This window comes from Macrosteles quadrilineatus, unplaced genomic scaffold (genome assembly GCF_028750875.1).
Source record: "Macrosteles quadrilineatus isolate MER2022 unplaced genomic scaffold, UCM_ALF_1.0 Scaffold_1__1_contigs__length_201487025, whole genome shotgun sequence".
Classification (NCBI taxonomy): Eukaryota; Metazoa; Arthropoda; class Insecta; order Hemiptera; family Cicadellidae; genus Macrosteles; species Macrosteles quadrilineatus.
This window is the reverse complement of record NW_026542594.1, coordinates 77,413,974-77,426,499: the sequence shown is the minus strand read 5'-3', so window position 1 is coordinate 77,426,499 and position 12,526 is coordinate 77,413,974. Positions and strand designations below refer to the sequence as shown.

At 33.8% G+C, this 12,526-nt stretch overlaps 2 protein-coding genes across 2 annotated transcripts in view; one reads left to right on the top strand and one right to left on the bottom strand.

The window, feature by feature from the left end:
* The window catches only part of LOC128983633 (uncharacterized), a 30,517-nt gene extending 20,381 nt beyond the window's left edge, over positions 1-10,136 (top strand). The window contains exons 3-4 of the mRNA XM_054402996.1: positions 3,187-3,390; positions 7,118-10,136. Coding sequence (XP_054258971.1) covers positions 3,187-3,390; positions 7,118-7,336 — 423 coding nt within the window. The 3' untranslated portion in view covers positions 7,337-10,136. The remainder of the gene's footprint in view (positions 1-3,186; positions 3,391-7,117) is intronic.
* The window catches only part of LOC128983635 (Kv channel-interacting protein 1-like), a 756,268-nt gene that overhangs the window by 476,193 nt on the left and 267,549 nt on the right, over positions 1-12,526 (bottom strand). The gene's annotated exons all lie outside the window — the stretch shown is intronic.

Sequence of the window (12,526 nt, the reverse complement as noted above, 5' to 3'; positions counted from 1 at the left end):
TAAATAATATTGCTAACAATGAATTACCAAGGTTATAGAGAACTAGAAAGTGAGTAACAATTTGATTTATTAAACAGAATTAACGAATTACAATTGGTTTCAATTTACAGTTGCTGGTTGTGGTTTATTTAATACAAAATGACCTTGAGTGACACAATCAATTTGAAGTTTTTGTTTGAGAATGTTGAATGGATGTATCAAAAGGGAAGATACGGTGCGGTTTCACACTGATCTCGAAAGTGTCAACGGAAGAGTGGTATTTAATTTAATGTTGAGATGACCAGTACCAAGCAAATCCAGTACGTTGGCCAACGATTCAAAAACGAAAGTCAAGTCTCGCAGTCCAACTGATTAAACAATATTGTGCTTAATCGTAGTAGTATTTATTAGAATGTTGCTTATTGTTTTATGGCTAATTTGGTGCTTTGGCGGTTCATCTATACTCAAACTGACACAGCCTCCGATAACACCTCCGTATCTAGCCGAACCAGCTACCTGCTCCCTCCTTTGATATTGATTTAATTCCCCCAAATTAAATACTGACTGTGGCACTCGTTAATGAATTGTACCTTAATACTCAACAATGAAATTCGATAATGACTCTGTGAAAAAATTCCAACACTATAAAAATCTTATGAAGTAACTCTGAATTACCCTACAAAAACATTTTCGTCTATTTATTCTTAATACTATTGAATCATCACAGCTTAGTAAATAATACAGATTGTTACACTATAAATGGATATAGAAATCAGCAAATTGAATTCGAACCTGGAAACATGTGATTATTTGACATGAACTAACAAAATATAACAGGAAAATTTACCATGTGCGACTCACTGAATTCTAAAGTTAACAAATAAATAACACAAATTACTTACAATTTCGGACGTCCACAATAAACACTGACACAAATTGAAGGATAGGGATGAGGAATTGTAACTAGCTGGTTTTCTAATAAAAAATGTGATCGATTTGAACTCGTGTGACGAACGTGAAATTTCCAAATGGCGGATTGCGTTGGCCGTTAAAACAAACTTTTTGACACTTGTTTGACAAACAAAACTGATTCTATTTTCCACTCGCGTTGCAAATATATCCCTTCGGGATATAGGCTATACGATTTCGAGAAAATGAAAATTTATCCGACCAACACCGTGAAATGAATTTAATTTGCACGAACGAAAGTTTCACCGACTAGGTACGTTGGAGGCGGGAGAGGAACAGAACAGACACTGAGACTCTCGTTGCTGGCGACTAGTTCTACCCCTACCACTTTTGGTTAGAATTGTGGGTATCTGATCAGCTGACTATTTGTCACGTCAGCTACGCATTCGTTGTTTTATACGACGAATCAGTACAAAATGACCCATAAAGAGAGGGAAACTTTGGAATAACTGTTTTTAAAATATAACATTAACTTACTTACTTACTGCCGTGGCTCCACAGATCTCAGTTGATTCTTCGCCTCGTGTACCAGCCTCTTCCACCCTTCTCTGTCTTCTGCCAAGTTAACATTTACACCCATTGTCTTGATGTCGTTCAATACTTGGGCAGTCCATCTCAATTTTCGGCTTTCCCAATGGACGTTTACCTCTTGGTGTGGCTCTCAAAACTTCATACAGTCTTGTTCCTTTCTCTCTTCTTAGCACATCCAACATCAGCATTAACCCTCTTTCCTTAACTAATGCAACAATATCTGGGTTGGTGTATAGTGAGTGATCTTAGCTCTATTTTTCCTTCTCCACATTTCACCCACTGGTCCAAATATTTTTCTTAGGACTTTATTTTCAAACACCATGAGTCGGTTTTCATTTTTCTTGGACAATACCCATGTTTTACTACCATATAAAATAATAGGTTGAAATATTGTTTTAAAATATAACGTTAAGATCATACTTAATTGAACTCTTGTCTACTTTTTGCCGGATGTGTGTCACATTAACACGTTCCCTGTGGCCCATCAATGGCGGCATATCCCCGGTGCCGCACAGCGTTGGATGAGCCCGCTTGGCTTTCAAATTTCAGTCTGACGAACAGCAAATAACGTGTGGTGATGTACTGCGTTACGACGAGAGTCGACGTAGTTCATTAAAACACTCACAGAAAGCAGCACTGTTTGGAACGTAGCCGGTCCCATTGTATTGCCAATTGGAGGGAGAAAGTCGGGACAAGAAGTTGATTTCTAAGTTTGCCAGACGAGGATTTTATGGGGAAATTTACTACCAACCTAAATCACAACAAAAAGCATGTCACCCACTATACGCTAACGTGGTATAGGTCCCCCTTTGGCCAATGCTAGGCTCGCACTGAGTAACAGAATGATGCACTGCAGTGGTGGTTTTGGGTCAGTACTGACCCGGCTGCGTGAGGGTTGCGATTGCCGTGTTTCAGTACTGACCCACCCGCAGCGAACGTGTTAACAAACATGGCAGTGGGTTGTCTGCAGTGAATCAAGGCAACACTAAATAAACAGGCCGTAATGCTCCTCTGGCATGACGTCATCATAGGCGATGGCAATGACGTAATGTTTGCCGTTGGTAATCAGCTGCTTTTTAAAATCTTTTCTTGGAAAACAAAAAAGTAACTAAAAAAATAACATTACGTCATTGCCGTCGCCTATGATGACGTCATGCCAGAGAAGCATTACGGCCTGTTTATTTAGTGTTGCCTTGAGTGAGTGCTAGTAATAATTTTGAATATAGTATTGCAATGACTTTGTGAATTAATTTTAAGTTTTTTTTTCAATGTGACTAAAGCATACATAAAATAATTCCTGGCTTGCTCAACGGAATTTAATAGAGCTGACAAAGACCTACTGGATATTATGTTGTGATATAGATAAAACTCAGGAAACAAATAACTGTCATTTATTTTTAGAAATAGTTTGTTTAGCCTATAAGATACAACACACAGAACAAGGCACGACACTGTGCGGCGCTGCACGTCGACACAGAAAACATATTACTATAACCCAGAATGCCAACCGCGTGGTAAAAAGCACACTTAATGCTTTTTACCATGCGGTTGGCATTCTGGGTTATAGTAGTAAGTTTTTGTGACGTCGACAAGCTCCAACCTACGCACACATTGCATTAGTAAGTTCATAATATTTGAGTTTAAGTATTATTTTAGTTGCTAGTATGTTACCGTAGTGGAAGGTTTAATTAAATATACCATTTTCAGGTCCATAACACAGAAATCAAATATAATGCATCAGAATCATTTTACTTGAACTTTAAAGAAGGAAGGTGGTCATTCGAGAATGGTCGTTCTTTGTTAAAAGACGGTCCAAAGAATTTATGTTTCTTTCAAGTGGTCAATGGAAGACTGTTTCTTGTTAATGCAATGGGAAACTTTGAAGACATGCAAGTCTGTGTGTACGTTCAGGTAAGTTTCTACATTTACTCATAATAATATAAGCATACCATAAATTAAACATACTTCTTTATAGATTAATTATTGTTACTGAACTGTCACAGACAGTTTTCAGCACAATATTTAGATGGTTTGAGGGGAAGTTCCCCCACTATTTATTTGTATTTAATGTATGTTGCTTAATCAGCTATTGGAGCTATTATTTTAAAGGTAAGGGTCAAGTGGAGGGGATTGCTTCCCCAAAATCTCAATGCTGTAAGCAGATTTAATTTGTAAACGTAATAATTGCTTGATCGTTAGTACCTCACGTGCCTCTTTCTAGGAACTGACTGAACATTATTTTGCTCGCATATCTCCTCCGCACAACCTCTATTAATCAGTTGAACAGATCCCGAATCCGTGTGTCACCATGGTGTTGTTTTTTTGCTATATATTTTTATACGTAAATTAGGAAATTAGTATACATGGTTTAAGTTTTGGTATTAAAAGATGTATAAAATTACTTTTTTGTCTGATGTTTCAATGCCTGGAGAAAAACTCCTTGTGCAACTGATCATGTTTTAAAATCAAAGACACCCATGAAGGGTTAAACCATTATTTTTAATTTTAATACATTGACATTACTATAAATATACATTCATGGTTATCCAATTACAGTGCCTTACATTGAAATATTTTATTCCTAACAGGATTGTGTCAAGAAAGAAACACATGATAAATGCTTTATCTATTTTAGTAACAAGATAGGCCATGATAAAGTGGCCATAAAATGAGGCTAAGAATTTTTAGGGACCAATCATATTTAAACGAGATTTTAGAGTAAAATCCAGGTGGCGGTGACAGTGAACTGTCATAATACCCGGCTGTTTTGGGAGCAAGTAAACATAACCTAAAAACATGTCTTTATTAGGTATTGGAAAAACTGGAGACAGTAAGATTAAAAGAATACAACAGATTCTGAGCAATAAGAGCAAAAATAATACCAGAAAACAAGAATAAATAGTAACACAATTAACCTGAGTAAATACAGGAAAAGCAATGTTGATAAAACAGATTTAATTAAGGAACAAATTGAAATTGAGTTTTGCTGCTGAGTCAAGTCTCAAAATCGACATTTTTACAGGGAAGTTCAAGCTTTCTGTTTTTTAACTAAACAGTTTGGTACATTTTAAGTAGTGAAAAAACTTGAGGCAAAAAGAGTTATAAGTACGAGACATATTAAAGATAACATCAAAATTATGATAATCTATCAATACTAGAGATTTTTTTTCAAGGGAGAGGAGGGGAAATGGGTTTACGCACACAGGTAGTCAGCCTGTAGTGTGACACTCCAGAATTTATTAGAGTACTCACTAAAACCCTCTTCTACTCTGTTGGACACAGATCAATACTAGCAGAATACTGACAATTTAGGTTTAGTTATTGTCCTTAATTACGTCCAACCGTACATAAAACAATTTTTTAAGCGTAAGTAGGGCTACCCAAAACCGGGAAAAGGAAAAGGGAGCCTATTTTCGAACAATGAAAAAAGGAATTTGATAATAACTAAAAATGTGAATGTGCCATGTGCTCTTTATTTTGATAGCTCAAACAACCAACTGTACATTTATAAGATTAATAAAATTGATACGTAGTAGCAAGGCATAGTCCCTAACATGTCCCTTAGTACCAGTAGGTTAATTAATGCTCCCTGGTGTGGATTAACGTCCGCACTAGTGAGTACTACGACTATCCGCAGTACTATCCTGATAATTAGACCAATTCGTAAATTACAAGGAAAAATGTGGTTCGGATTCCACTATAAACTGTAGGTCCCTTAGTTGCCATTAGCTGTATGGGCTATTAATTAACAGCTGTGTCTAAGGAACATGTCGGCCTTAGTCACTAACAAGACTACAAGATCGCGCCACTCATCCTACACTCATCCTTCACTCATATTTGGGTTAAAATACGCACATAGTGGCGTTCCCATAATGTTGGTTGAAAAACACTCTTTTCAGCTGGGATAAAGTGGCTTTTGATCGCCAATCAGTTCAACCATTCAACACCATCCCTGATCACATACCTAGAGAATAGAGATACGCCTTTATTAAATACCATGTGGGATATCCTAAAGAAAAAGGCAACATTTTTGATAATTCATATCTAGTAATAAAATCAATTTATTAAAATAATTGAAAATCTAAATCTAAGTCTAAATTATTAAAATCATTAAACCTTTCTCATATCCTCCTAAGTCGGCGAACAACATACTCTTCATCACTATCACTTTCAAAAGCAAATTTGTATCATATGCTCTTCTAGCATTTGGCCTTTCCATATAAACTTAAAACTTAAAGCCAGCTGATATTTACTTAATGAAAGATTAAAGAAGTTCCTTAACGCTCTTCCTGAGAGACTAAAAAGCCTGGAGGGTTCTCATTTGTTCAAAACAAGACTGTAGTTGACGAATGATTAGTTGACGAATCTTGTGTTCTACGGGGTGGATGAGTTCACTAAATACCGTTGGAGTTGAATTGATTAAAAAATTTTCTTCCCCAGGGGTTTAGTCAGATTTTAGTCAATGTTTTAAAATAATTACTGTTATTTCTTTTGATAGGAGTTTATTTATTGTTATTAATTAATAGTTTATTCATTTACTGTTTTTACATAGTATATATATATATATATAGATTTTATAAATAAATACCTACCCAATTTCCGACCTTAGTTTACACAGCTACATATTATATTTTATCTTATTTGTTGCATTTTTTGTATTGACTGACGTTTGCTATACAATGTACAATTGTCAAAAAGCAATAAAGAGATTATTATTATTATAAGTTAACCAGTCAAAATTGGGCAGTTAATTATCTAACAGTGGTTTAGTCTAAACTAGCTCTAACGGTGAGTGGTGAAATCCGATTTTGTCAGTTAAGAGCTAACTGCAGTTAGAGCATGGTTTAATGGCGGTTTAAGTGTTTGGTAAAATGGGGGCTTAGAATCATATTAATGCATTCAGTACAAAGACAGTCATACTTGTCAGCTGTTTACATTCAACAGACGGACAATGAAAGACTATAGATTATGGTAAAGTAAAGGCAAAGAGGAAAAATATCAAACATCAAAACTTGTATAGTCTATAATAATATTAATCGCAAATGTTCCCCAATTCCTACAATAATACTGTTCCAGTTATAAACTTATAGCATGTTATTTTAAGTATTGTAGCAAAAAAAGGTTATTTCTGAACTTAATACACTGTTATTCCTTGTAAGGAAAATTATACTGATGAGATTATAACGAATGAGACACTCCTTGCTGAGGACTGTGTCAATGTCGGCAGTTCTTTGTTTCTTTCTTTCTCATAGCTGACTTTGTTGGCTGCTAAACTACTGTGTTTTACAATATTACCTGCAAATTGATCTTGTCCCTGTTTCTTATTATAATAATCAGTTGTCTTTTTAGGTTTTATGATATTTTAATTCACACGTTAACTAAAAATTACTGTAACAGATCATTTTATTTTTTGTATTTCTTAATTATTGTAGGCTATTGAATCTGTACCAAGTAAAATACTTTACCAAACCACATTATTATCTTCTGCATACCTATAGAAAACAGTGGTAGCCACCTTTCTTTTGTTGCCCTAGAGACAAATCAGTAAATCTTAAAACTCTCTACTGCTGTACCATGTTTGGTATACATTACATTGTACTACAAGCCATAGTAGTAATTTTGATTTTGTCATGTTTAGTATGTCAACGACGACTTGAACTACAAGTCCAGTGTGGCCTGTGAGGTGCTGAGGCCCGATGGGGTCCCGTTGCAGTATGCAGGGGAAGTTTATCCTCTAACCTACAGCCCTGTACACATCATCACTCGACGTCAATGTTTAGTTTTCAACATGAGCCACATCAATCCAAAGGTGAACCATTTTGTTCTCCATACCAACATAATGAATGAAGTTGTTTAAACCAAAGAGTAACTAGTTGATTCACCCTACCAGGTGGTGTTAAAACACCACATTTTGTGCAATCAGATTGATTTATATACCTATTGTTTTGTTGTAATTGTTACAAACATTTTTGGATATACATTGATAATATTTACTTTATGGTATCTTCTATGAATATTTTCATATCTCAGTAGCATTTTATTTAGTGTTGTGTCATAATAAACTCGGTGATTAGGTTTAGATAAATTAGACAAGTTTGCTTTACTTGCTAATTGTTGTATACCTACTCAACTTTGTATACCATACTTGTGATTTATTATTTCTATTGTTATAAAGACTGAAAGTCTATTTTGAGCTAGGTGACTTCCTGGTGTAAACTTTCTTATTATTTATTTGACTTAACAAACTTTTGTCAGCTCTAAGGTGTATAAAAATAATAATGATATTTTATGGTTTGTTATGTGGAGCAAATAATGGCCTTTGGTAGCAGATAAATGTAATTTGTGTACCTATCTTCTAACTCTAAGATAGTGTCTAAGTTACTGCCTTAAAACCTTTTATGGGGTGCAATAAATGGTAACTGATCGCGGTGCTAGTTTTAATACTCAATAATACAAGACATGAGTAGTTGTTTGATTTTTATACTTATGTGCCATTTTTATATTTCTCAATTTTCATTGTTATATAAGACTGAAAGTCCTATTATACTGTAGGGTTTTTTTATACCAGTGAAATATTTTTTTGTTATTCCGGCTTTGTAAAGAGTTGTGTATGATGGTCTCCAGTGAAAACTTCACAATTTACTGTATATATTAAATAGTTTTGTGTAATTTATCGAGGTATTTTTACTATCAAGTTTTTCAACTTTACACAAACTAAGTTAAATTATTGAGTCAGTCCTTGATTACGATTAGGCCTACAGTGTACTAGTGGTCAGTTTATTAGGATCACTAGATAGATACTTTTTATCCAAATCTTACTCTTTAAGATATCATTTTTATTGTACAAACTACTCCTAATTACTAATATTGTTGGAACAGACAATACTTTATGATGTGTTTTTTTACTTGACTTTTGACTTGTACCCTGATTTTCATAGATATTAGGAAGTGTTTACATGATTAGCTTATAGCAATCTTTTTACATTTTGATGTTTGTATTATATTTCAATATCTTGATTATTTGTTCAACAATTTGAAAGGTAAACCACTTTATGATTTATGATCAAAGCTGTCTCCTGACCCACCTGAGACTGGCCAGGGCCAAAAACCGGAACTCTGCCCCCTTGCCCTAATTAGTCACCGTTAGCTTTTCCTCTAGTTCCAGTAACTTTCTATTCAAAAGTCATTATTTCCAAAATCATAGATATGGCAAATTTGATTAAGAAACAGACAGTCTAGAGTAAAGTTTTCAACTTAAAGAAAAAATTTTCTTTCATATTTCTGTTATTTATTTTTTCCTAATAAGATTAGCTTGTGTTAAGTATCAATGGTCTTATCTTTTTATGTACATATCAAATTCTGTATAAAGTTTTGGAAGTCTTAACCTGTGGGAAATTGTTACTGGAGTTAGTGAGAAAGCTAAAGAGTGACTAAGTAATAAAACTAAGGCTTGGATGAATCCCATGTAGCCTGAGGGGCAGGAGACAGCTTCGGTGATACAGACTTATATTAAATGTTGGCAATGTAGGAACAGTACACTCTCGATTATCCAAGGTAATTTTTTTGCTTAATATATACTTTTATTTTTATTAGGAAAACAATAATTACTTTATTATAGTATATGTCCGTTCACAGAAATGTAAACAAAAAAAATGTATTTACTATTTATTTAAACGAATACCTAGATAAATATATAGGAATAATGTTTTAACATTAGAATGAACCGAAATAAGTTTAAAAATTATAATTACACTGTACTAGGTTGGCTGGCTACCGACGGCAAACTAGACTGGACGAGCCGTCTGCAGAACATAAACAATAGCAGTGTCAGTCTTCTTGATTACGATGTTTTGATGTAGACATGATTGTATCAAGTTATAGATCAGGTCAAACTTAAACAAAATATAATTTTATACTTTTTGAACTAGAAAGATCCACCTTAGTGTTTTGTTTTAAATTATGCACTCTATTGGTTTATCATGATGTCTAATAATACTGGGTTTAAAAATTCAAGATTAAGACGATTAATGAAGTGTTGAGCATGTCTGTTGTGTTATTTTTTTTTATAATTCTACGTTATTTGGAAAAAAAGTTGTATTAAAATTACATATTATCACTTTTCATTCGCTATGTGATGTTAAAGAAATATTTGATTTGACTTCATAATAAGATAACGTAACCCTAACCTCAAAATCTATGCAACCTCTGTGTTATCCAAGATTCCTGGTAACCGAGGTTAGTTTTGGTCCCAACAACCTCGGTTAGTCGGAAGTGTACTGTATACTTCATTTAATTAAACATCTTATTAGTATGTAACTAATTCCTAATAACAAAGCTGCCTTAGCTATTAAATATAAAATATAGCTATATTAGCCTAGATCAGTCTATTGGACTGCAAAAAATCTTTCATTTATATAGCTATTATAGACATAGACATATATATCACCTTATAATTTTATTACAGCCCCATTACCTAAGTTGTATCTAGTTTACAAGAAATATGTTTATTATTTTTGTGTTATTTTGCACAAGACGTCTATCTTGTAATTTTGTTCAAGATTTTTGTTTGTTTATTTTCTAGTTTAATTCTATAAATATCTTTGTGTTGATTGAAAAGTTAAATTTAAATTCACACAAATATACTGATTTCTTTATTATTGTTTTTTTTCTGACTTTTCCACGATTCCATATTTTAAGTTTTTGAGAGTATTGTGTTCCACCTCCATGGTTTCACTGGATGGTATTTATATTGTTGTGGACTCGGGTTACGTTTAACATTCTACTGCCAAAATATAACCATCCTATACTCTAATACAAGCTATGTCTGTCTGTATGTCCGATTACCCATGGTATTCTTATGGAGAAAATTAAACTGTTGTAGTTAACTTGTTTATGGATATAAATTGATAAAATTTGGCAAATTTATTTATTGCATCCTATACTATTGACACACTAAAAAATCCTATACTAAAAACACTTTTTACCTTCTCCATAGCAGCAAACTTAAGCACTCGTTAAATCTACAGTAAAGTAATGTTATTTAAATCTATACTAATATATAACAATGAGATGGTGTGTGTTTGTGTGTCTGTCTGTTACTTAATAACGCAAGAACCACTGAACTGATAAAATACAATTTTGTATATAGGTAGCTTATATACCTGGTTAGTGGTCGCAAACTAATAGAAAAAACAGGTGACTGACTATAAAGGGAGGAGCCACCTAGTTCAAAGAATTGCCATGGCCATACAAAAGGGAAATGTCGCCAGCATCATTGGTTCCTCACCCGCAGACGACGACCTTTCTTTCAATATTTTATCTGTAAAATTATTGTAAAAATTGGTATATTAAAACATTCTCTTTCTCACAAAAAAAATATATCGAGAACCGATATGTAGGATGTGTTTGTTTATAATGAGTATAAAATTAGGTTACAAGTTTAAAACGGTGTGATTTTCTTTTGTCTTACAAAGACCTAGATTTGACGTTCAATTATGTCAGTTAACTAAATCTTGACATATGGCTTTACATAATATTTTAATAAAACATCTATTTTTCCGATTATATATCAATATGAATATTTTTGGGTCAAAACATCGATTGTTCCAATCGATCGTTGCCACCCCTTCACGCACGGAAGGAAGTTGAAGTTGTAGCATAGACTAACCAACACAAGGGAGTATGTTTTATCTATGGTTGTAGTTACGTACCCGGCTGGTTCACAGTGAATCCATTCTGCCCAGCCTTGCTCTTGGTATCATCAGGAACATAAACACTTTTGTTATTAATTAAAACTGTGGAACGTTTGTTAAAAGCACCCGAATAAACATATTTTGCTGCACAGTGCACACAATTCTTTTACACTGTAGACTGTTATTTTTTTAGAAAAAATTGTCCCATAGTTGCACATTAACTTGTTGAAATTAATTGTATCAAACATACAGTCTTTTCTCTTTTATTAAGGAGATTTAAGTCCCAAACAAAACATATTCTTTTTTTCTTGTAGGCTAAATTAAAAGATATCTTTACATATAAAAGTAAAGAAGAAATAAACTGTATCAGCATTCTGACACATACTTTCTCCCATAAGTTTGTCAACAACCTTTATCATGTGTAAGCCGTGAGAGTAAATATACGGAAATGGGATTTGTACAATTTTGTTCAGAATTTAAAGGACTATAACATACTAAATTTTTATCAAAATCGTTCGGGCCATTTTTGTGAAAATCCGATTTTTCCATTATTTTATGGGAAAATAACATAATTTACAATAACTTTTGAACCGTAATTTTTACAGAAATGGGATTTGTACCATTTTATTCAGAATTTAAAGGGCTACAACATACTAAATTGTTATCAAATTCGTTCGGGCCATTTTTGAGAAAATCCGATTTTTTCCGTTTTTTTATGGGTTTTTATGAGAAAATCCCCATTAAAAATAAAAATTTCAAAAAAAGGAAAAAAACGCCTGGAGATACCATGGATTAGAACCTACATACCAAATTTCATCGAAATCGGACCACAGGTGTAGTCTCTAGCTCTGTACACATCCAGACACACACACACACACATCACTTCGAAAACCACTTTTTTGGGTCCAGGGGGACCCAAAACGAATATATCCACTCATAACTCAAACTCGAAAATTTTGACGAAAACAATACTTTCTCCATATGGTATAGAGGGAGAAAGTAAAAAACTGGCAAATGGCTGATAAATTCTGATAAGCCCATTTATAAATTAGAGTAAAGTTCTATCAGATCTATGCTTTAGTCATTGAATTCAAACATTAATTTTAAAATTAACACTCAGAAACTTTTGTTTAGTAGAATTATGCAAGCGACTGAGGGTGAGGGAGGGCATGTGAACCAGACTTTACAAAGGGCAAGTCTGCCATTCTGACAAACTTTCTCTTTTCCTACCCCTTGTCACGTTAGACAGGGGAGGGGGTGCTTAACTTCACACTAAACCAGTAGAGTTGAGTTGTTGTGGTAGTGACGTTATTCTTTACTGTCTGCTGGTCACAGCTCACTCATCAGCGGCTTTC